We start from the raw sequence: 24,707 nt of genomic DNA, 5'->3' as shown, positions 1-24,707 counted from the left end.
TTACGTAACTAGGTCATGAAGACCTTCAACATATTGTATTACCATTCCAAATGAAATCTTGGCTAACTAATAATTTCCAATCAAAGTCTGCATTTAGACTTGCCTCATTTTGTTTTCAGTCTCTTAAACGTTCTGTAATTACTTCCCTGTGTGTTGATAAGACATGCAACTATCTTTTGCTGAGCCTGAATTTCTAGCCCAATACATTCAATTGGGAGTAATAATAATCCTGACTCTCTGGCAGAAAATTATCTCCTATCAGCTATTGGAAATGTTACCTGAAGGAGTTAGATTTCATATTTGCTAAGTCAATTTTCCGGATGTACATCAATCTATAGCCTCTTACAAGAGCAAGCATGACAACTGTGTACTGACTGGAAGTCAAGCCAACACTGTGCAGTTTTGTATACTTCGACCCAAATTTTAATTCATTGTCCTAGGATATTTTATTCAATCAGAGAATTCCATACCATGTTTCTCTGAAAATAAGACAGGGTCTTATTTTCTTTTGCCCCCTGAAATATTTTCAGGGAGTCTTATTATTTTTGAGGTGCATGAGGCAGTGAGCGTGGTCACCTCATGGCTGCTGCTGTGTTGCAATATTTTCAGAGAGGGCTTATTTTCAGGGGAAGGCTTATTTTAGCGCATGCACTCAAAAGCCTGATTGGGCTTATTATCCAGGGAGGTCTTATTTTCAGGGAAACAGGATAGTGTCAGGCCTACATTTATATTCCTTTTAGAATTTTGGCCTGCCACTATTTCATTATGCTGTTTCTTTAAGTATAGTCAATGGGAGGGGGGATTAGAAGGAGTAGGATTTTGGAATGTATTGTTTTTCATTCTTTACTAGAAGCAAGGTCATCCTTTGTCTCCACACCAGTACACCTGACTGGAAGAAGCTTGGCATGGATGCCAGCGTGGAAGAAGAAGATTGGACCATGTGATGGATTGTGGGTGTGGGGACAAGATCATGAACTTTTAACTGGGTGGGATTCCAGAGTTGGAATCCCTACAGCACTATGCCAACATGCCTGCTTTATTAAATTGGAACTTTAAGCATAGTTTTGCCTTCAACTCTGATTTAATTCTACATGGTATTTGGAACGCTGACAGGTAGTTGCTCAGGAATGTTATAAGTGGATTAGCCCTGATCCTCTGGTTGTATTGGTGGCTTTGAGAAATCCCTGTAGACCAAAACAACAACAACCAAAAGGCAATAGGTAAGGCAGAGAAGGCCAGTTGGCTTACTCAAGATAATTTTTTCAGGATTATTATGGGTTTGCTAGCTGCAGGTAGAACAAATTTAATACCCTAAATAGCATGATGTTTAGTGTTAAAAATGGAACTCAATGCAATATATTTATTTTTCAGAAATTTTTTTACAGAATATTTCAGAATTGTTATTGATGAGAAAAAATCATTCAAGTCACTGAATTTTCTGGAGGTATTGTAGGAACCAGTTGAATTTTTTTAAGACAAAGTTTTCTAAGTAACACTTACCTGTTACTTAGAATTCAAATGAAAGAGTCTATATCCAAATAAACCAGCAAATGTCTGCCAGGAGTTCTTAGAAAACTTTATGTGTGTTAAATTAGTAATATACTACTTAGGACAAGGGGTGGGGTTGGAAAGTTCTTAGTAGACCTGTACAAAATAATTCCATTGATTACTTACAGTACTTATGTTATTGCATAATGAAGCCAGGCTCTGAAGAACATTTTTTTAAAAAAAGCATGTTACTACATTTAAGGCCAGCTTTCTTTATTTGAATATCTGGTTCTCAAGAGTTTAGTTTTCTTAGAATGTATGCATAAAACAACCACTGTGCAGAAATAAGTAGGAATAAATGAACATAGTGGGCAATAAGATTCTTCACTCTGCTTAATGTCGTAGTTTTGCAAGTATTTTATTCTCTTAGTGCTTTGTACTGTGCAATTTTATACATATGGTATTTTCTAATTGTTAAGTTGACTTGAATGCTATTTCCAGAAAAGCAACATGGAAATGACTGGGGACTTTGAAGGACAGCCATTTCTCCTTCTATGAGGGCTGTTTAAAAGAAAGAAAGAAAAAATAACAAATACCAAAAGTCTGTATCAGATTCTGGATTTTACATCCATAAAATTATAGTAGGCAAAATTGTTTGTTGGGGGAATGCAAAGTATTAGGTATATTCCTTTGAAATCCTGGATGACATTTGCTGTTTTATTTGGAGAAGCTCTCCTACACTTGAACTCTAGGTAACTAGCAATTGCAAACCAGTTTCCTGATTGTACTCACACATCGAAAATAACCCGCAATGTTGTGGGAGTTTCTTTTTAAAGAACAGGAGCTCATCAAATCAGTTTTTAGAACCACCCCCAAAGGAGATTTCCAAAGATATCCCAAAGACCCAGATACATACACAAGTGCCCAATTATACTTGTAAAATCCACTGGGTGGAACAGTCAACACTTTCCTGCAAACTGGAGTGTGTATTGTCAGTGAGAGAGTTTTGCTGATTTTCCCTTCTTCCATATTCATGCATTTCAAGCTGGAGATCCCATAAAATAATGAGAGATGTTGGGCCAAAAAGATTTAACCACTAATGTTAACTCCTTCCCTCCTCCCTCATTTCTTTTCCTAGCAGCAAAAAATAAATTCTAACTGGAAGTAAATAATTTTTATTAAGGTTATTATACTGTTGATTGCCAAGAATCCTCTGTGCTTTATCCTAAAATTAGAGATACTAAAATCAATTAAAATCAAAACTTTGTTCTATTGGTTTTAGGGTCTTATCAAAAGAGGAGAAAAGAGGTTAACCCACCCTCATAATCCCATGACACTGTAGGCAACTTTCCTTATAAGATCTCAGTGAATGATAGTGGGGATAGAAGTTATAGAGGAAGATATTCTTTTAAGAAGCTCAGATCCAAGGCTTATCTGGTCTTAGAGGATACATTTTGTATTCCACTCAGGAACATAAAGCCACCAATGCAATGCTTTCAGCACATTATAGTACCGGTAGTTGCTACTCATGTACAACTGCAGTAACCAATCTTGCACTACACTAGCACATTCTCACAGTAATTTTAATGCTGTTTCTTCATGAAAGGGAAGCAACTGCAAACTATCAGATCAAAGCATTGCAAGCTATTTTTTGCAGTGGGAAACCATAGAGATCAAGGTCTTCAAAGCACTCCTAAATTGCGTACCTGCTCTTTCTTGGAGAATATAATCTCATTGTATTGTTAGATTTTTTTCTCATCCAATAGCAGGCAGGTGTTCATGGGAGCCATAACCTTAATTGAAAACTTAATTGAAAACTTTACTGAAAACTCAAGTTGATTTAACAAGAACTATATGTCACCAATTCTTTAACAATACAATACAAGAGGTAATATTCTTGGTTGGACACACTAGGAATTTGTCTCCGGTGCATAAACTCTTTAGCCCCTAGCTCCAGTCCCCCTGATGCTCTTGCCAAGTGACTCCATGTATACTGGAGACAGATTAGTTCTTAGAAGATTTCCTATAAGTGTATAAAAGAGCAACTATTATCAAGCAATGCTCTCTGCAGTCTACCAAAGATATAAGAAAGGAATATCTGCAAAATGGGGCCTTCTGCTCCCAACTCTCATAGAATCCAGAAAACCATCTTGGTAAACGGTACTGAAAACAGCTGAGGAGCAACATGGTTACCTAAATATCATCTATTAGGATCATCAAGGCAATTTCCCAAACTCATAGCCCACTCTGAAATGAGTCCATAAGACACGTTTCATCCAAGATTGCCCACAGCAGAGTAGTCAGTACCTTATTGGTTGATCTAATCATGTAAGGTTGGAGACAACTGACAACTGCCCATCTCCCAAGATCCAATAGAACAGTGTTGGTTAATTTTTTTGGCACCAAGTGCCAAAACGAGATTATGCGTGTGGATGGAGAAGTGCCAGAAACTGGAAGAGCAGCTTCCTGGTGTACAGGCTCACCAGTCACCTGCTCTTCCAATTTCTGGCACTCCTGCACACTCAAAGACCAGTTGGCCAGCATGCATATGCACACCAGAACCCAGAAAAGCAATGGGTGATGGCTGGCATGCCTGGAAAGATGTCTCTTGTGCCACTTCCGGCTGTGTGCCACAGGTTTGCCATTATTGCAATAGAGCCTTTTGAAGAAAATATCTAATTTTTGTCTCATTTAAATAAGATAGCATTTTATCTTCACTTTGAAAAACATTTATTATACTTACTAAGGTATCTCTAAAACCATTCAGGTAAAACTTACAAGCAAAGTTGGGCAAGGATCCAGATGATAAATGATAAAATGTTCTATTTCTTGGATGTCAGAGACTGAAATTGATATAGGCTAATTATGTGAGAGATGTTATCAGACAACTTGATAATTGACTCTGCACCACAACAGATTGGACTGAACATGAAAAAATGTTATTATAAGCATCTGAAAACCACATAATTGAAGAGGATTCTGTAATTGAAGCAAACAGGAATAAAAGCCAATGTCAGTCTCTGTTTTGCTGCTTGCTTTTCGGCTGCCATTGAAACGGGGAGGGGGGCATGGTATTTGGGTGGGGAATTGTTTAGTGCTGGAGTGACTGTGAAAAGGGAGTTGTTCTTGCCATCTACTGCACATGCTGTTGATAGAGGAGTTACCGCCAAGGCCAACTGTCCGGCATACCAACCTGATGATGATTTTTGAGGGTGTCTCCCACATGACACCTGTGGGGTGCATGGATTGGACTATGGGATGGGGTTACCAAGGAGAGGGGGTTGGGCCATATATTGATATCTATGATTACATACGCTTTTGTCTCAGATCTTGCTTTGCCTAGCTACTACCTACTCATAACCAGTAAAAGTACTCCAGTAATTCTGCAAAATGGATTTGAGTGGTTTCTTTCTTGGTTACTGATGGAAGCAGCCCTGACAGCCAATGTCTTTCTGGTGAAATCTAGTAACACATTTTAAGCTTGTGAATGTAAGGCATTCAAGAAAAAAGTTACTGCAGTCTGTTCCTGTTACATGTGAAATCAAAGCTCAAAATTTTAAAAAAATCCAATTGTATTTTGTAGTTCCCAACAAGCATCCAGTACTTCTAGATCTGAAATTCACCTACGGATGATCTGCCTTCTTCAATAAAACAAAAACTGAAAACAACAAGATGATCTGCATCATGTATTGACCCATTTTGAAATAGATTTATAGTTATTATATCTGAAAATAAGAATCTGTTTGTACTATTCCAGACAATAAGCCTCAATGTAGATATTAAGGTTCATTCAGCATCTTGTTGTCAGCTCCAAGACCACATCTGTTGGGTCAGCCATAGTGTTTACAATGGCAAACCATTCCTTGCCATCTTACCAAGAATATTGAACTATCTATATAGTTGCTAAAAGCCAAGACTGACTCAAAGGGGCAAAAAAAGGTGATACATTATTTCCCATTGATCCAAAATTGAGGAATGCATATTTGTTATGAATCAATTCTGTCCCAGATACCTTGATAAGGAGAATATTTTGGCTCATAGTCATGTCATCATTTCACCTGTGGCATAATCAGAGTATCTGATTATACAAAGCTGGATATATTTTCCTCTGTTTGGTCTTTGCTCTTCTTTATCCAATATCGAACCATGAATGTCTACTAATCCATTACTAGAAAAGCAGATGAATCTAACTTTAAAAAATCTCCTCAAACATCTTCAGTAAATGAAAATAGAACCATTAATTTTTCATTAGAACTGCAAACAATAATTTAAATTATCCTAATGTAAGAATTCCATGAATGTGTGGACGTTGCTTTAATATTCTCTGGATATGATGCCAGTCAGTCATTAGAAAAATTGAAAGTTTGTTATACTTTTCACTTGCCAAAGAAAAGCAAATTAATCAATTAGCTTGATACTTAAAAGTCCTGGAGCTATGCGCTTTACTCTTCCCCTTCTCTAAACAAGTGAATAAATATCCACTGTCAGTTTCTGAATACAGTGATCTGCTTTATTTATTATCTGATTACTCAACTATGGAAAGCTATGCCTGAAATGAAGGAATATTGATTTAAATAAAAGTTTGGGTAGAATTTTGTACATTCATACTTTGCCTGAAGTTGTAAGAACAACAAAATCAGGAAGAAAAAAAGAATTCTGATTGCAGAATTAAATAACTTTTTAGTTTTCAAATAATGAGGATAATTCTCAACTCAGTTGTTTTAAAAAACTGCAATTCAAACATATATAAGCTCAAAAATTAACGAAGTAAGCAGCATTTTTGGAACATTTAGGGGGCTGTTTTACTAGCATTGTTCATCACCCCCGCAAGCACCAACACAATTAATAATTGCAGGGTAGGCATGTTTTATGATCAAATATCCTCATCTTGTGCAGCTATTAAAATATAGAAGCATTGCAAGGTCTGCTGATTATGTCTCTGGAGCATGAGGCATTCTTAATTGTATTTTCTCAGGCTAAGTATTGAATAGTGTTACTGAAACTGTGGAGAATGGCCCAGAAGTACCTGGACAGACACTCCAAAGCAAGATTTGTGCCATCAAAAAGGAAGATACACACACACACACACACATACATACTAGGGGGAGAGAGGGAGGGAAGGAGGGAGAGACTAACCGACCATGGTCTTGAGAGAGACAAATCTTAAAAGCTTGCTGTTTGGATTTAGACAGTCAAGATATGTACCAAGCAATGTGGTGTGTAATAAAGATACTAGGAACTATAATAGTGCATGGGGGGGAGGGGGGAATTGGCATGTCTTGAATCTTTTTGTTAATGCAACCAAGTACAATGTTGCATCAGGAGACGGAAATGCTGTATCTTTCGATGCACCAAAGTATAAAAGGTAGCAAGGTTTTGAAGAGGATTTTTTTTTAAAAAAAAGTACTCCTGGGGGTGGGGGGGGGGTTGAGGGCAAAAACGAGCAAAAAATGGCCCAGTCTGTTTTTTATTTTAAAAAAGGGCATGAATAGCCTTTAGGAAGCTTATAGAGTGCTGCTGGGGGGCCATTTTTCACTCATTTCTGCCCTCCCCAGCCCCCAGGAACTCTCTGAAAGCCTTCTAAAAGCTATGCACAGCCATTTTGATAAAGGGGCGGAGTTTCAGGAGGCAAAAAATGCTGCATTCAGTCTATAAGACACACCCAGATTTTCAGCCTCTTTTTTGAGAGAGAAGAGTGTGTCTTATATTCTGAAAAATACGGTAGACACATAGTTCATTTAAAAGAGAGAATGAGAAATGTATTTGAATTTGCTTAAAAGTTATTGTTTTGAGCATTACACATATTGGTAGGGTATAAATTTATTACATGGACTTACTGAACTTTCAATAACATTATTAAACATATATTTTAAAAGAAGTGCACAGACAAATATACAGGAAATCTTTTAATAACTTTTCAAATATTTCCAATAATTTTCCAGTGCAGATTATGAAAGAATTCAGGTCAGCAGTGGCAATTCGAGCATCTCTCCCTCTCTCTCTCTCTCTCCCTCCCTCCCTCCCTCCCTTCTTCCCTTCCCCCCTCCTTCCCCTCTCTCGTCACCCTTAAATGAGTGACCTATATTTTTGGCATACACTTTTCTGGGTGACGGTGTTTGTTTAAAATCAAAGTTATAAATTTCTGTTATGGCTACATTATCCAGCTACAAAGACTAAGCATAGCAGAACCATCAAGTGTCAAGTTATAACAGTATAAAATATAAGATGAAAAACTTGTCCTCCACCATCTAGTTTCCTTCAAGCATGTTGGAACAGCAACTTTCAGAATTCCTAACTGGAATCAATACTGAAGAATGCCAAATTGCACAAGACTGACTTAGCTGGCATAGATTGTGGTTGTCTCAGATATTCAAAAATTATCACCATGGAAGAACCTTCACCAGTTAAGTGAATTGTACTAAAAGTTACCAAAGTCAGAATGGATATGTGTAGACAAGCAGCTGGGTGGAACCAATTTATACCCCACAAAATTCTGGGATGGCAATCAGCTGAAATTGGTTTAAAGTACATTAGGCACATTCATGAAACATATCTCTATTAATTCCCTTTATCAAGGCTACAGGTCTGCCCCCTCACTGTGAAAGGTATTAATCTATATCTCTACTTGAGCACATACTTGTGTTTTCATTTTAAAGAAAATATGGACAATATGCCTAATAAATAACAATGTTATCTTATTTACCATCACAATTATTTTTTTAAAAAAGGCTTTATATCATGTTCCTCGTAGGGATTCCATGGGAAAGCATAAGCATGATATGTTAAACAAGAGTGGCATCTGTACAAAGTTAGAACATAACATAAATGTGCAATTATACTATTAACCGCACTCTCATGTATGACAAGTGACAATACAGGCAGTTCTTCTGTTCTTTTCAACCCTATGGAATGTTGGAAATATATCATGTTCTAGGGCTTAGTACTCTTTCTGTTTTTCTGTCTTTCAGAAAAAAATAATGCTGTAAAACCTGAACAAAATGCAACCAGAGAGGAGGAACTGGCAAAAGAAATTCAGGGCTAAAAATGGACCAAATCATCTGGAAGGAAAATAAAATCCAGGAAAAATTCCCCCAAGTGATCCATAAGTATTTCTTGGGACATAGCTCAGAATGCTGCGGTATCCTCCATTCTAAGCCAGGTGATCTGAACCAGAATAGATAGTTCATCTTGTGATTTCCAGAATATACACATATAAATGGATACCGATGCAATGTATTAATTTTGTTACACAGAAAATGCAGAGAGATCCTATGACCACCGCTCATAAAGAGGAGGTTCTGGAGGAATTCCAGAAGCTAATTCCTGCACACTTTCCCTACTTTGTTAATACTGATATCTAACCTGTAGAGAAATAACCTTGATTTTTGAGCTGCTGGAGTGGTAATGGGCAGAATATTGTAATTCATCTTCTATAAGCTAAAGCCTTTCACAAGTATTTGTCTTTATTAATTTCCAGTAAGCATGGAGGGTCTTAGGTGTGGAAGACTGTTGCATGCATATAACAACTGCATGTACATCAATGGGGCTGTGATGGTCCCACATTCTCAACTCGGATGCTCACAACAGTTTATTCTGTTACATGTTCACTGTTCACTGTTTTCAAAAAGCATTTTATTCCCATACTGAAAAGGTATCACATGAAAAAGCAGTCCCAGACCATTTCAAGGAAATATATGTATATTTCCAATGTCATCCAAGTGTCAAGTCAACTCCATTTAGATGACCTCTCAGGTAGGAAAATTTCTCATAGTGGCAAACCAAAACATTTACCAATGCCTGCGGATGCTTCCCTTCTTCAATAGAAAAAACATATAAAAGAATGCAGATTCCAAATTCAAGCCAGCCTCACACGTTTTATGTCTTTCATATCACATTTCTGCTGATCTTCTGGCTCCAAATTAACGTTTGCATCTCCATTCATTAACTCATGTCCTATGTTGTGACTTTTTGTCTTGCAGCATTGGCAAAGTGTCCTAGAATTTTCTACTAAGCTGATGCAGAGATTAATGATCAGGGCTAACCAGGCCATCCCAAAGAGGATCCACAGAGATACCACGTTCTTATACCAGCCTGGGTAAGTGCGCGTAGGGTTCATGCCTGCAAGGAAGAAAAGGGGCAGAATCTTAACAGAGGCAGAAAGAAATATAGAGCACAATTTTAAAGATTCTTGGATAACAAGAAAACGAAAGGTGTGCTTAAGCTATAGAAAACTCAAGAGTGGACGGTACCACTTAGGTCAGCAACCAAGCCAAAGAATATGTTATATATTGTGTTTAACTTTCCTGTGGCCCTTGTGTTGTCTTGTCACATTTGGGGGGGGGATGAAAACAATTTTCAAGAAGTGGGGGGATCCAAATAGTTTTCAAGTAAATTGGGGGGGGAATCTAAATGGTTTTCAAGGAAGTGGGGGGGAATCCACTCTGGGGTTTGTTTCTCTGGCCTGTCACCTCGGTGCAAAAACTATTTGCATTCTCCCCCCCCCCAAATGTGACAGGACAACACAAGGGCCACTGGAAAATTAAGCACAACTGGGTTGGGGTGTGAAGGTTGTATTTCCCCCCCACACTTGCTTGAAAACCCTTTGGATTCCCACCACATTTGCTTGAAAGCCATTTGCATCCCTTCCCCCCGTGAAATGTAACAGTACAACACAAGAGCCACAGGAAAGTTAAATACAAATGGGTTGGGCTGTGATGGTGCAGAGCTGTTGGGAAAGATAATGATAATTGATTGAATCAAAGTAACGGAGCCAACAAACCTCCTGTCTTTTCAAAGTTGTGTTGTCATGTCACGTTTTTTTTTGGGGGGGGGATGCAAACAGTTTTCTAGCTTGGACTGAGACGACGGTGGAGAAACAAACCCCAGAGAGGAAAATCAATATGGAACACTTTCTCCTTCCCTCTCTCTTTCTCCCTTCCCTTCCTCCGATTGGCTGGCCGCTAACTCTCTCCTGAGCCCAAAAGTCTGTGGTGAGTAGTACTTCACCGAATGGCCCATGAGGAAGGTTCTGGGACAGAAGAGGCTGGGTCCCATTGCTCAGGGCGAACAGCTAGAATCTTTTCAGTGGAGGTGAAATGGTAGAGGTCAATGGGGTCAATGGCTGGGGTGGAACCCTGGGGGGCGAACAAGGGGTGGTGAAGAGTACAAGGAGAACAGTCCTAGACCCATTTCCAAATGTTTAATTACCAAGCTAGGTAACATCTTCAGCAGAATTTAGGAAGTGTCAGTGTTCTTCTGTTTATAAAGGCTTCAAGTGTAGGTGTGTGAAGTGTGGATCTTTGACGGTCTTATTAAGGATCATCTGTGAGTCATTGGTGAGTCTTGTGATTGGTCTTGTGATAAGGAGATTACATTAGGTCAGGGTCATTGGGGGGTGAATTGCTGGTGGGGGGTTGCATTGGTTAGTTGAGGGTCAGTGTTGTCTCTGGTTGCTGTGCAGATAATTTGGATTCTGAGGAGAGGGGACACCAACCTACAAATCCAATACCTGAAGCCCTTATAAACAGAAGAACATTGACACTGACATCCCCTAAACTCCACTGAACATCTTACCTAGCTTGGTAATGAAATATTCAGAAACTAATCAACAAACTCGGAGAACGAACCACCACCCTCATCCTGCACTCGAGCTACAGATGTTCATCACTATTGCAAAAATACTTTCTTGCTGTCATAATAGCTATCTAGAGTGATTGCAAATTGGGTATCATACTTTTTTTTTACTACAATAGTGACTACATTTATATTTTATGTTGTCACCATGTGGTTTTTTTGGTTCTGGTTTAGCATCCAATAAATCTAGCTACTGTGATTTACAAATCATAGTTTATGATACGGAACAGGTAATCAGTGCCATTTGTAGCTTAATGACAAGTCATGGTTAATAATATAATGGTTTAGTACAAATAGTGACTCTTCTCACAACCTTTCTCCAGAAACAAGATTATTACCATTTAAATAACTTGGGAAAAGTAAGGAACACCACTGAGGTGAAGGTTAAAATAAGCTTCTGATGACATTATCACTGCTGATCAATTCTGTTCCAGCCTACATAATTCCAATTTAAGATTGATTTTCCGATTGAGGGCAAGGCTTGATGTCACGATGACATGACATGCAATCTGGGGCTCCGGGATTGCTGTGGATCTTTCTGTTGCTGGACAGTCCTTTTTGGACCTAAACCATTCTAAAGTAACAGTGATAAAGAAGAGCATGTCCTGCTGATCTCAGGGACATTGCAAAGTCCCTGATCGATCCAGGAGAAAGCTCTTTTTGCTGGCTACAGGAGAAGCAGTCAAAATGGCTGCAGAAAGTTGGGATAGTCCCCTGAAACAGAAGCAGAACAGGAGAGACAGTGTTTCGAAATGGTGAGAAAAATCCTTATTATTAGAGAAGAGAAAACCCAAAAGACTTAGTTAAAATAAAATTGAAGACAGAAAGAAGTAAGCGGCGAATTAACCCTGGTTTAAAACTATCGTGTTATCTTTTTCACTTTAACTTTGTTTGTTTTCTATGCATGGACTTTTTACAAATGCCTCTTACTTTTAAACTGGACTGGTCTTTTTTCCCCCTTCTTCCTCTATACTTCTTCCATTTTTTGTATTTGTGGATTAAAAGCTTCTTTCCTCACAAGGCTCGGGCGGATCATAATCTTTAAACTTTTTTTCCTTTTGTTCCAGAGTTCGGAGCTTAGAAAGAGAGGCAAAAACAGAGGGAAAGAATGTAACACTGCCATCTAAAGGCTAGAGGCTTGGCAACTTCTATTAATACAAAGCTATTGGCTTTGTTTACTGAAAGGGTCAGTGGCTATACAGGTGTTTCTTTGAAGGAAAAAGAAAGCTTGGACCTGAAAAACTTTACTGAACTTGTTTGAAAAAAAGCAAAAGCTTTGGATGTTTTAGTGGCAGTGTCTATAACATGGAAAAATTGCCAAATATGAAGAAGAAAAGGGACTAACATTGCAAAGAATTATGCTAGAAATTCAAAAAGTCTTAATAATCACAGAGAGAATTGAAAAGAGACTTGAAATTATAGATCAAAATACCGAAAATACAGAGGGAAGAGTTGAGAATACTTATAAAACAACAATGAAATTTGAGAACAGAGTTCAAAAAGCCACAGAGACATATGAAAGTGATAAGAAAATTGTTGACACTGACAGCAATTTGAGAGTGGAGAGAAATGATAAGTGCAAAATACAGAGAGATTGATCAACTGGAACTCTACCTCAGATGTCAAAACATAGATGAAGAAAAGGGAGAACATTTGGCAGAAAGAATGAGAGTAATTTCGGCAGAAGCACCAACGATAACAAAAATCAAGTTGATGAAAGGAACAGGTAGAGGGTTTCAAATCTTTATAAAATATGCAATGAATCACAAGCTGTCAAGAGAAGTCCACGTAAGACTTATTAAGAAAACACTTAGAGTACAGATTCTATAAATGACAAGAGATACTGGACTGCACTATTTCTGGAAGGATACAGATGATGAAATGAAATGTCACAATAAAATTTAGTTAAATGTAGTTAAATTTTGAGTACTATGTATAAGACAAAGTAAGAATAGCTATAGTCAAATAAATGATCAATAATGATAATAAAGCATTTATATATACTAGATTGATAATATGAAATTTTATACAAACTGTAAGTGAGGATGATGGAGATGATGTTGAAAAACCTTTTTATAAAAGATAAATAATTCTATATAGAATATAATATAAAGATGCAATATGATTGAATGATTTCAGGATGATGTAATAAAATGTCATAATATAAATTTACTTCAAATTTAATATGTTTTATATAAAAAGGATGTAATAATAGCTATGCTTAATGGATGTTTAACAATTATAACAATTTGTATACATGTATATTAGATTGATGATACTAATAGAAAAAATATGGAATTGAAAATTAGAGAATGTTATCAATGCTAAAATAATAGAATGACTTAAGAATAGGATATAAAAAAATCTTTATTATTGGATATATTGAAGATGATATAATGAATCATTATAGTATAAATGAATACATATTTAGAATACCTTGTTCAAAATGGAGAAACAAGTGATAATCAAACAAATGAATTATAATAATAATGTATACAAAGATATTTGATTGACAATATGTGGTTTTTGATAAAGCTCAAGTGATGACTATGGAAAGGATGCAGAAAGACCTTGTAACCAATCGAAACACGGTATGCAGTTGAAGAGGTTTTTATGTCATATGTTTTGTGTATTCGTGCTTGTTTGAAAATAAAAATGTTATTAAAAAAAGATTGTTTTTTTCCACACAGTTGTGAAAATGAGAATAAAAGTTAAACGTGCTTTTTAGAGGAGTCTGATAAATGAGATTTCCATGCAGCACTTACTATGTTTTACTTGTCTCATGAAGATGCAACTATCTATATTAGTTTTGATTGTATAATTGCTATTAGGCTGGAATAAAAATGGCTACCAACCAAGTCCACATTCTAGAATATTATGCATACCTTCCAATTTAAACCCCCATTAAACCAAACTGCTTTGCTATCAACATAAATGCATCCCAAATTGAATCAACTTAAAACACCTCACATATCAGAATTCTTTTAAGCAATGTATCTCCTGTTGCATGAGGAAGGCACTTGTTTTCCCACAACTGACCAAAGAATCAAGAACTTCCCTCAGAAAGGAAGGTACCTCCACCAAGCAACTTATCTGGAAAAATGAAGTGAAAAACATTATCTCCTTGGTGACCTGTGTAAACAAGCACATAAAGGATCCTTTGCTTTTGAGAATGTCACATTCAAGAAGGCCATTCCTTTTCATTGATAAAGAAGCAAATGTTTGCACAGCCTTAAAATAGAATGAACTTTGATTTTATTTACTGAACATAAACTTGAGAAGGCATGCTTTTGTCCATGACCATGTTTTCTTTTGAGTTACTAGGGAACTTGTACATCTACCCCCTACTCCACCCCTCAAACAAATGAAGTTTTAATTGGTATAAGATACTTACCGATGACATAATCTCCAAAGCCTATTGTACTTAAAGTTATGAAGGAATAGTAGAACCCTTCTTCATAAGTCCAGCCTTCTATGGCAGTAAACAACAAAGGTGGTAACAAAAGAAATAATAAAAGGCCAGCACCCAGGGCACAGGTCCAGGTCAAGGCAACTGCTCCCTTCTAGCAAGCAATAAAGAAACAAAAAATATAGGTGAGATCAGACAAGAAGTAGGATATAGATTACATCTTTCATTAAAGAAGATACTGGAAAAATGTGCATTGAATGAATCTGCAGGCCAGGCATGTAATCCTATTAAATTTCTGAGGAGGTCAAGAGACAAATCTGCTTTCTGTTGACAGAGAAGAATGATTCAGGACAGATTCATTCTTCTCTGATCACTCAGTATATTGCTGAAATTTTCTTTCTTCCAGGGAAACTTTTCCTGAACAGATTTGGCAGACATTTGGAAGAGAAAGACGCATTGCATTAGAGTCCTTGCATAATACTGTATTTAGCAGTATAGGCCAAAGAACATTTTGATTCAATTCAATGTGTACCATCTGAACTTACTGATCTTTTTTTTAAATGCAGCATTCCAATTTCCTAAGTGATTATTTAGATCAGCTAAAATGGAGATGTGAATTAAGTATAGTACTGATAGTTTTTATCCTTGCAGGTCAGTTTTCCTAGGCTTGTACAATCAGTTTCACATGCTGGCCGAAACAGGAAAGTGATTGCTGTTGGTTTATTCATGCAAATATTAGACTTTGATTTCAATCTGCTGAGTAAACCACCATCAGTCCATAGATTTCAGTTTCACACATTGTGAAAGATCAAGAATCCATGGGAAAGAGGGACAGAACAGGAAGAGGCAAATTGCCCTGACCTTCATTGCTTACTTTATATATTTAGACTTATTAGGATACCCTGGACCTTGGCTTTAGATCTGATATGAACTCAAGACTCAATCAGATTTTCAGAGTATCTAATATTTAGCCTACATAGGGCTGCCTACCTGGGCTACAAAGATCATAATGACTATAATGACAAAAATGTTGCAAAATAATTAAACTTTCTGGGTCTGAGTATCTTTCTGCTAAAAACATCAGAGCATTTGGGAAGGCCCTTGAATGATTCCTCTAAAACAGGGGTATCAAACTTATGTTGTCATCACAGTATCACATGACATATCAGGACTGCCCCCCCTTTGCTACCTGGGCATAGGGTGTGGCCAGCAAGTAATGCATCTGGAGTTTGGGAGTTTGACAGCCTTGCTCTAAAACCTGTCATGTGAAAAAGTTAACATACAGCCTTCCTCATAAAGCTATGTTCTCGTGTCAGCAGAGCAACCTTTTGCCTGTGTTCCCATGATTTCTGGGACTATTTGGGTTACTTATGAAGAAGGGCTGGTGATGCATTGTCTCGGTTTAAAAGAAGCCCTTTGATACCTTCAATTTTTCTAGGTTTGGATTTGATCAGCTTTTGACTCAGTAACCTTAACTTTACAGACAAGAAGCAGAACATTCTTCTTCTCAAAGTTTTCCAGAAAAAATTGAAAGCTGCTTAAGATAAGTTTAAAAGAAGATGATTAATAAGATATGGCCACAAGAATGCATTAAAAGAGAATTCTCACAAATGAGATACCACCAGTTTTACAGCAAAAATGTTTTAAATTCTCTAGCTTCCACTTGCATTAGCAAAACCACATTTAGCATCAAAACTGGATAGGTACACATGGTCCATTTCTTTCTCCATCAGGGTAAGAGGATCCTTCTGGATTTTTTCTGACCCCACAAATGTCTACACATTTGTAAGTTGGGAAGAATCATCCAAAGCATGTTTTCCATCAACTTAATACATTTTCACTAAGCATTTGTAAATGTTAAAGTTCTGGATTATGATTCCTACCAACCAGAGGCAGTCATTGATGCAGAGAAAAAGCTTGAAATTGGGATGTAACTGCGATTTCTCTGTAGAAGCTGATGTTGATGCAATAGCCAGTCCCAAGCAAAGCCTAGACTTGCACAATTTTTCAAAAATACTAAAAATGCTATTTTACCATTGCTATATTCAGGGAGGGAACAGGAGTGTGTATGTGCGTCATATTTTCTGGATACTTGGAACCAGAGATAGTGGTAGATAACCTGAGGAATGTGAGGCTTGTGCAGACATAATATAAGAACAAAACATAGAAGGGAAAAGGCAAGTGACGACGAACCAACTTTTTGCTGACGGAAGACAGAAAACCGAAAGCAAAACCTACTGTTTTAATACTGAGTTATTTGTCTGTGAAATTATAGCCAAATGCTTGTATTATATTTTGGTGAGGCTTCTTTTTTGCCTTACCAAATACATTTTACTCTTTAAATGGGGCATTTCTGCATAAAACCAACAAGTTTTGCAAATTGGTTAATCACTGCAATATAACAGCAACTCCAAAATGTTCTAAAGTATCTAGAAAGAAAAAAATATTTCCCCATCTCTGCTCCACTCTTATAGCTAGTGAAACATGAGTTAAAGGATGTTTTTGCCCTCATGCCCTTGTTATGAACTCCCTAGGGGCATGCAACTGGCTATTGTGGAAACAGTCTACAAAGTCTCTTCTTATTCTTCATTTAAAAACGTACTCCCAAGGCTTAAAACACTTTTTTAAAGTGTGCATTTATTATGCTTATTCATCTCTCTCTTACACAAAGTTTGTTATGGTCTTCCTGCTGTTTAGGATTGCAGATCCAGCAACTCCCTGAGGCTTGCTAGGTCTATAAACCTAAACAAACATATATAGAGAGATAAGTGAGCCTAATTTAATTCAATAGAAATTTGTTTCAAGTAAACACATTAAAATAGGCCATTTAAACATGAAGACAAGTAAAGATTTACATCTGAAATTTGAAGGCTTTATTAAGAGGAAGAACACAACGGAATGATATGATTATTTAGATAGCTTTTGTTGCTCCACCATAGCTCTACAACAAATTTAAGTTAAACCAGTTAAGTCAGTGGTATTTTCATGGACATTCTTGCTTTTTTCAGAAAATGGCATGAGTAAATTGTCCAGGATGGCCAAAGTGACCCACAAGAATTTATTGTTTTATTCTTGTTGTAAAATGCTCAGAATTTCTTGCTTGTGAAATGGGTGGCTTAGATTAAATAAACAAACACATAAGAATACCCAGATCTCTTACCTGCCACTGGAACTTCACATCCAGATAGAAGGTACATAGATGCACCCCAGAGAGCATCAGCTGTCCTATCCTATTCAGAAGAATGAGGTTTAAGGGAATCCCAAAGAGGGCAAAGAAGATGCAGAACACTTGTGAAGCCACCGTATTGGGGCTCAAGTTGCCATAGCCTGAAAGGAGAAGAATAAGGTTTGATCATTGGTATACCAGTAATTAACATGATAATATAGCAGTAATCTATGTCCATGATATTTGGCAAAAATATTATCTGTAAGCTTTGCAAAAATATTTTGCAGTATTTCAGCTTAATAAGATTGTTGTCCAACATGTTAGACATAAGGGGGGAAATAAGAAGCCAAACAGTAAAAGCCAAGATATCAATCAGAAGATTCTCATACATGAAAAAATAGTAGTTATATGGAAGAAATTAGATGAAACATGCTTTACATTAGTAAATGTAAATAGAAGTACCATGTTACTGGTGGGATTCAAATATTTTTACTACTGGTTCTGTGGGTGTGGTTTGATGGGTGTGGCATGGCTTGATGGGTGTGGCTTGGTGGGCATGGCAAGGGAAGGATACTGTAAAATCCCCTTTTCCTCCTGATCAGCTGGGACTCTGGAAGCAGAGAATAGATGGAGGTGGGACCAGTCAGAGGTGGTATTTACCAGTTCGCTGAACTACTCAAAAGTTTCACTACTGGTTCTCCAGAACTGGTCAGAACCTGCTGAATACCACCTCTGGTATAGGGACTCCTGCTAGAATATGGGGTTGAACTAGAAGGACCTCCAAGGTATTCTATTACTAAGAAACATCTATTTACAATTATTGATGGACTTTGTGGCTCTGAACCTGATCCTGGTATGAGAGGATTCATATAAGCAAGGTTCTCTGAGCCTTATCCACTGGATACTAAACAATAGTTTTTTGTTACATGGGAATACAACTTCTGTTAGTATAAACCTCACTCAAATAGTTACCACCAAGTTTCTAGTCTTCTTCAAGTTGGTTTCCTACAAGTATGTTGAAATGTAAATCTTCCAGAGCCACCCTTCTGGCCTTCAAAACGAGCTTGAAGACCTGGCTCTGCCAGCTGACTTGGGGCGCCAATGGGGGAATGGTATCTTGAGGTAATTAATGGATTAGCCAACCTCTATCTCTTCTCCATGTACATTTTGCTCCCTTCCTCTCCATCTTGGTAAATTGAAATTTCAGCTGAGTTTAAATGTATGGTTCTTATTTGTTTTAATGTTTTATATGGTATCTTAATTATATGCCAGTGAGCCATCTTGACTCGCCTCAGTGAGATACATGGCATAGAAGTTTAATAATAATAAAAAAGGTTTCCACAGATTCTGTACTCTAGTGTAAATTGATATTAAATTTGAAAGATGTAGCCTACTGAAAATCATTGTGTAGTTTCCCCCCAACTACCAGGATTTTTTTTCCTCTAAAGGTGTCCATGTAAATGACAAGTTATAAGTAATCCATTTAAGACACAGGCTGAATGTTACATACTGACAGCCAAATGGTAGGCTCCACCAAGGTCCTCCAATCTGGTGGGAAAATACTCCAAGCCGATTGGCCAAGACGTCTGAGAGCTCCCTATAAAAGGGCTAACTGTCAGACAGGCGGGTGCTGGATTAGTAAATAGTTGTCTAATAAAGACCTGTTGTTTGTCATTGAAGTCTGAGTCTGTCTCATCCATTCACCCGATCTAACACTGAAGGTAAAGCAAAACCCCCAAAATTACAATATGCAACATGATCTTAATTATTACTGACAATATAAACCATTTGGCTTAATAGCATGCTATTTATTCTTGTCAGTTGTGAAAATCGTTACAACAGGAACAGGCACTTATGAATTGGTAAGGCAGTATTTGCCAGCTGTTCATAAAATCACTGAAGGGATCTCCATTTAAAAAAAATAGATTTCCTTTTATTAACGAAACCGATGGGATTATATTTCAAAATAAAAAATGGGTAGCATTTCTACTTTAGAATCCTTCGTAGCAAAATTCTTTGAAATCAGGCCTATTCTTGAAAGGGATGTGTGTCATTTATAAAAATAGAAATATTGCTACAGAAAGAAGCGATAGTAGAAAATTAACAAAGAAATAAAAATAATGCTTTGTTATAAGTACTGATTTGAGAATAGTTTGGGATGAAAATAAAGCTTTCATTAGAGTTTATTTTATACAATGGTAAGATCAGAAAGAAGAGGCAAGAGAAAACATCCTATTTTGGATGATAGGGAAAAGAATAATAAGGTAAAGGTTTCTCTGGCACATATGTGCTAATCATTCCTGACTCTAGGGGGTGGTGCTCATCTCCGTTTAAAAGCCAAAGAGCCAGCGCTATCCATGGTCATGTAGCTGGCATGACTGAACCAGAGGTGGGTTTCTACCGGCGTTGGTACCCGTTCGCTTTGGGCATGGAACGCTGTTACCTTCCCACCAAAGTGGTCCCTATTTTTCTATTTGCAATTTTATATGCTTTCAAACTGCTAGGTTGGCAGAAGCTGGGACAAGTAATGGGAGCTCACTCCGTTAAGTGGCACTACGGATTTGAACCGCCGAACTGACGACCTTTCTGATCGACAAGCTCAGCATCTTAGCCACTGAGCCACCACATCCCTAAAAAAAAAATACAAAATGGAAATAAGACTTTTTTGATCAGAGAAAAGAATTCTATAGAAGCCTTATTTTAGAATACTAATTTTCATGATTGAATTCTTTTCTATACCACAAACTCCATGTGGAAGGAAAAATGTTGTGCCGGGTTATAGCCTAGCCCCATTCAAGTTGCTAGATTTATTTATTTTATTTTTTTTACTTTTTTATTATTTAAAAATATGGAACGCTTCACGAATTTGCGTTATGGGATTCCTGGGAGGAGCCTGCTGGTGGTGGCAGCAAAAAAATCAGCTGCCTCCGAATTCCTGGCTACGTACCTGTTTAGAGGATCTTCCATCTGACGTCTTATCAGGTTTTCTTATCCTTCAGGCAAGAAGGAAAGAAGAAATTGTTTTGCTGGCAAATGCTCTTCGATTTTTGCAGCTTTTGTGCTTGCAGGGAAAGGGGGGCTAGCCCAAGGCAGAACGGCTGTCCGTGCTGGGAATTTCAAACTGCCTTGTGCAGGACAAAGTAGGTCTCCCCCACTCAGTTCAAAGTTTTGTTTGATTTAATCTTATCACGAGCTGAATCCGTTTCCGTGGACAATAATTGTTTATCAACATTTTAGCTTCTTTTCTTTTTCTCCTCCAAAAAATTATTTACTTAGAGGCTTTTAAAATGGCGCCGAGCAGGCTGGTTTCTCCGGTAATAATGAACACTTTTTGTTAATTCTCACAAGAATTCAAAACAAAAGAGATTGCTTATCATATGTTTTGGTTTCACAATAGGCCAGCAGAAGCTTTTTAATTAGTTTCATTTCTACAAGAATTTTACTCCTTCATTAACTTTGCTTATCTGGAAGTTAAATGGTGATGAATCTGCTGAACGGTCTTGTTACAATGTTTACTCACTGAAAGTTTTGCCAAGCCTTAAACTTCAAAATAAAAGGGCCTCTTTACTTAAAGCTGCATATTCAGGCAATAGAGTTTTATTAACTGCAGGCAGATAAATTTTGAAATGGCTTCAAAACCAAATATTAACTTGAAGTCGTAAATTTTTTTCTTATTACTATTCAAAATACCAGCTTCAATTTTGTAAAAGGCTTTCTTATCCAGCTGCGTTACAAGATGGCGATTTTATAGCTTCTGCGTTTGATATATGACACACTCAATCAGCTCTATTCTCCTGAAGACTTCTCCTTATTAACTGTTAAAAGTCTATAAATAGTATCCCATTTAAAACCGAGGGGAGCAGAGACTTTGTTTGTTTGCTTGTTTGTTTGTGCGTTTTTTATAATGGCTCCCAAATCGAAGCAGTCTAAGCGTTTCCTTAATAATACATCTCAAGAAATTGTTACAAAATCGCTGCCCTTGCCTCCCACGCCCTCTACTGGAGATCTCTTAACGCAAGAATTTCTTTTTGAAACCCTTAAAGAGTTCAGACAGGAAATTAAACAACTTTTATCGGACTTATATGATAAACTGGATGCCAAGATTGCTCAAACAAGGGAAGATATGATCGGAGTTATGACTGTTATGACAGACTATGTTTCTGAAATGGAGGACAAATTGGAACTTTTGGAAAAAGCTAATTCTAATTTGACATCTAAAATTCAAACGTTACAACAGGAAGTTGAAAATGCTCAAAAACAACTCGTTATGATAAATTACAATAAGACTGCGTTTGCAATAAGAGTCAGAGGATTGCGTGAAAAGGAACAGGAGAATTTGAAACAGACCTTTTTTGAGGCTTTCAGACGTTCGGTGGGAAGTCCGGGATTTAACTTTGATTGGCAGATTCAAAAAATTTATCGCCAGAACTCGTGTGTAGCAAAACAACGACAGCTTCCGAGGGACATAATTATATATTTCACCACAAGAGAATCCAGAAATGTGATAATACAGAAGTTCTACAATAACAGGCTGCGAATCGATGGACAGGACTTGATTGTTTTTAAAGAAACACCATCTCAAATATTAAGAGCAAGGAGAGACTACACTTTCTTAACTGAAAAACTCAGAGATTCTCAGATACAATATAAATGGGAAGTGCCATCTGGTATCACAGTCACATTTGAGAACCAAAAATATCATCTCAATTCTGTTTGCGAAGCCCGAGATTTTTACTACAAAACTCTGAAGGCGGGACTTCCTGATTCACCCGGACTTGGAGAAAGACAAGGAGAAGGAGAAGATAAGCAGCGGGACACGTGGCTACAAGGTGGAGGGTGTTGCTTTCCCCTTCCGGAAGGGCAGAAGAGTAAAGAATAAAGATCCAGCTATGCCTTTAAAATACTTCTTAAATTTTTAATCTGAATAAAATTTCAGGACTCCTGTCTGGTATAAAATGATAAAGCTGTATACTGATGAAGAGATATTGAGACTGAAAGAAGCGGTGCTGAATTTGGACATATATTGTATGGGACTTATATAAGACTTGTTTGAATCTTAATTTAAACTGCGCATGATCTATTCTTTGGGACGAGGAGAGCGGAGATCGTAGTTTTCTTGGATTGTGGTTTGGGATGAATGGAGTCGGGTGGCGTGGGGTAGATGGAAGGGTAGTGAAAGTTCAATTAGATTACCTTGATCCAGAATGTAAGCTGATTTTTGTATAAATTGTTATTTGAATACAAGGTTAAGAAAGATTATCTGGAGAGTCTACACGAGGGTGGAGTAAATATGAGAGGAGCAATGGATGAGGATAAAATATATATGCGGACACGGGTAAAGGCAGGATGGGAGGTATAAAATTTATATGCGGAAGCGGGTAAAGACATTGTTTAAGATTTTAAAAATAATGAGAAGCTGAGTTTAATGTTAGAGAGTTTATTGACTTCTCTTTCTTGGGGGGGGGGTTTCCCCCCTTTTTTCTTTTTATTATTCTTTTCTTTTTTGTTCTTTATTTTTTTTATTATTATTTTGTAACTTCTAATCTATTTGGTTTCAATATACTCCAGACTTTGCTTGATAAAGAACGATGCCGGGAATGGGATCTGGGAAGTCGGAAGGGGGTCAGGGAGGGGGGTTCAGGGGGTGGGTGGGGGGGAGGGTGGAAATATAGACTCAATTTTCAGAATAATGAATGCACTTGGATACTGTTGCTTTTTTTCTTTTTTTTTCTTTTCTTCTTTCTTCTCCTTTTATTTTTCTTTTGTTTTAGTACAAAACAAATAGACCAATGAATACTAGAAATACACCGAAGCGAGGTGTAGAGGGAAAGAAGAGGGGGGAATTAAGAGGGAGTGAGAAGGGAATGTAAGGAGGATGAGATGGTGGGAAGGGGAGAAAGGAATGGCTGAGGGGGAGGGGAAGTAGAAGAGGGGATTGTTGGAAGGGAGAAATGAAAGTTGGAGGGGTAGAAGGAAGGGTGTATGTAGGATAGAAGTGTTATGAGTTGTTTATTGCTTCTTTTTTTTAACTGCACAGTATTTAAGTGATTGTATAAAGGAAAATGAAAATGTAATAAAAGATTAATCTTGAAAAAAAAAGTTGCTAGATTTATTTGTATTGTGAAGCAAAACAGTCTAAACAAGATTTTACTACCAATTTCCACCTGTGGCCCAATAACATTTAGTTCCATTTTTAACATCCTGAAAGTATTTTAAATGAAACTCTCTAGAAGGCTGAAATTCAGAAGGTCTGTACTACTACACCACAAGTATGATTTTCTTTGATCAGTTTCGTTTATATTGGCATGCACTTATGTTAGCACAAGGGGTGAAGATAGCAAGCTCTGTACTAAAAGCACAATTATGACATCAATGCACAGTGCACAAATAGAATCTGTTCTAAAATTGGATTATGTGGGGACAGGATATGGTGTACTTAAAAAAGCAGTTTTAAAAGCAGTCTAAGGATGCAAAAAGAAGGTACATAGAGGATCCCATAGCTCAGACCAATATAATCAACCTATTCTCCAAAGTACCTGAAGGCAGGACAAAAAGCAATGGATGGAAATTAATCAAGGAGAGAATCAATCTAGAACTAAGGAGAAATTTCATGACAGTTATAACAATTAGTCAGTAGAGCGGCTTGCCTCCAGAAGTTATAGATGCTGCAACACTGTAAGTTTTAAAGCAAAGATTGGACAGTCATTTCTCTGAAATGGTTTAAGGTCTCCTATTCGAATAGGGGGTTGGACTAGAAAGACCTCCAAGGTCCCCTCCAACTCTGTCATTGTAATCTCCTTTGAAAGAAACAAAGTTGTGATTGACGTGTCATTGGATGTTCCAATAACATTTCAATCACAGCTTTCATTTTCTTTCAAACAAGAGATTAGAATGACACTAAAAATCCTAAATATCTTTTCCCTTCGGTTTATCTCCAGTTTTAAGATTAAGGCAGAGAACAGAGCAATGCCCTACACTTACACAAAACTAGTGATCTAATTTGATATTTTT

General features: G+C 37.3%; 1 protein-coding gene across 1 annotated transcript in view; it reads right to left on the bottom strand.

The window, feature by feature from the left end:
* Nucleotides 1-9,247: 9,247 nt before the first annotated feature.
* Nucleotides 9,248-24,707, bottom strand: part of KCNK17 (potassium two pore domain channel subfamily K member 17) — a 34,624-nt gene continuing 19,164 nt past the window's right edge. The window contains exons 3-5 of the mRNA XM_087719120.1: nt 17,691-17,857; nt 14,516-14,684; nt 9,248-9,606 (exon numbers count right to left, since the gene is read on the bottom strand). Coding sequence (XP_087575246.1) covers nt 9,344-9,606; nt 14,516-14,684; nt 17,691-17,857 — 599 coding nt within the window. The 3' untranslated portion in view covers nt 9,248-9,343. The remainder of the gene's footprint in view (nt 9,607-14,515; nt 14,685-17,690; nt 17,858-24,707) is intronic.

Source organism: Thamnophis sirtalis, unplaced genomic scaffold (assembly GCF_051295495.1).
Source record: "Thamnophis sirtalis isolate CommonGarterSnake01/CBP01778 unplaced genomic scaffold, rThaSir2_p1.2 scaffold_6, whole genome shotgun sequence".
NCBI lineage: Eukaryota > Metazoa > Chordata > Lepidosauria > Squamata > Natricidae > Thamnophis > Thamnophis sirtalis.
This window is presented reverse-complemented; position numbering and strand designations above follow the sequence as displayed.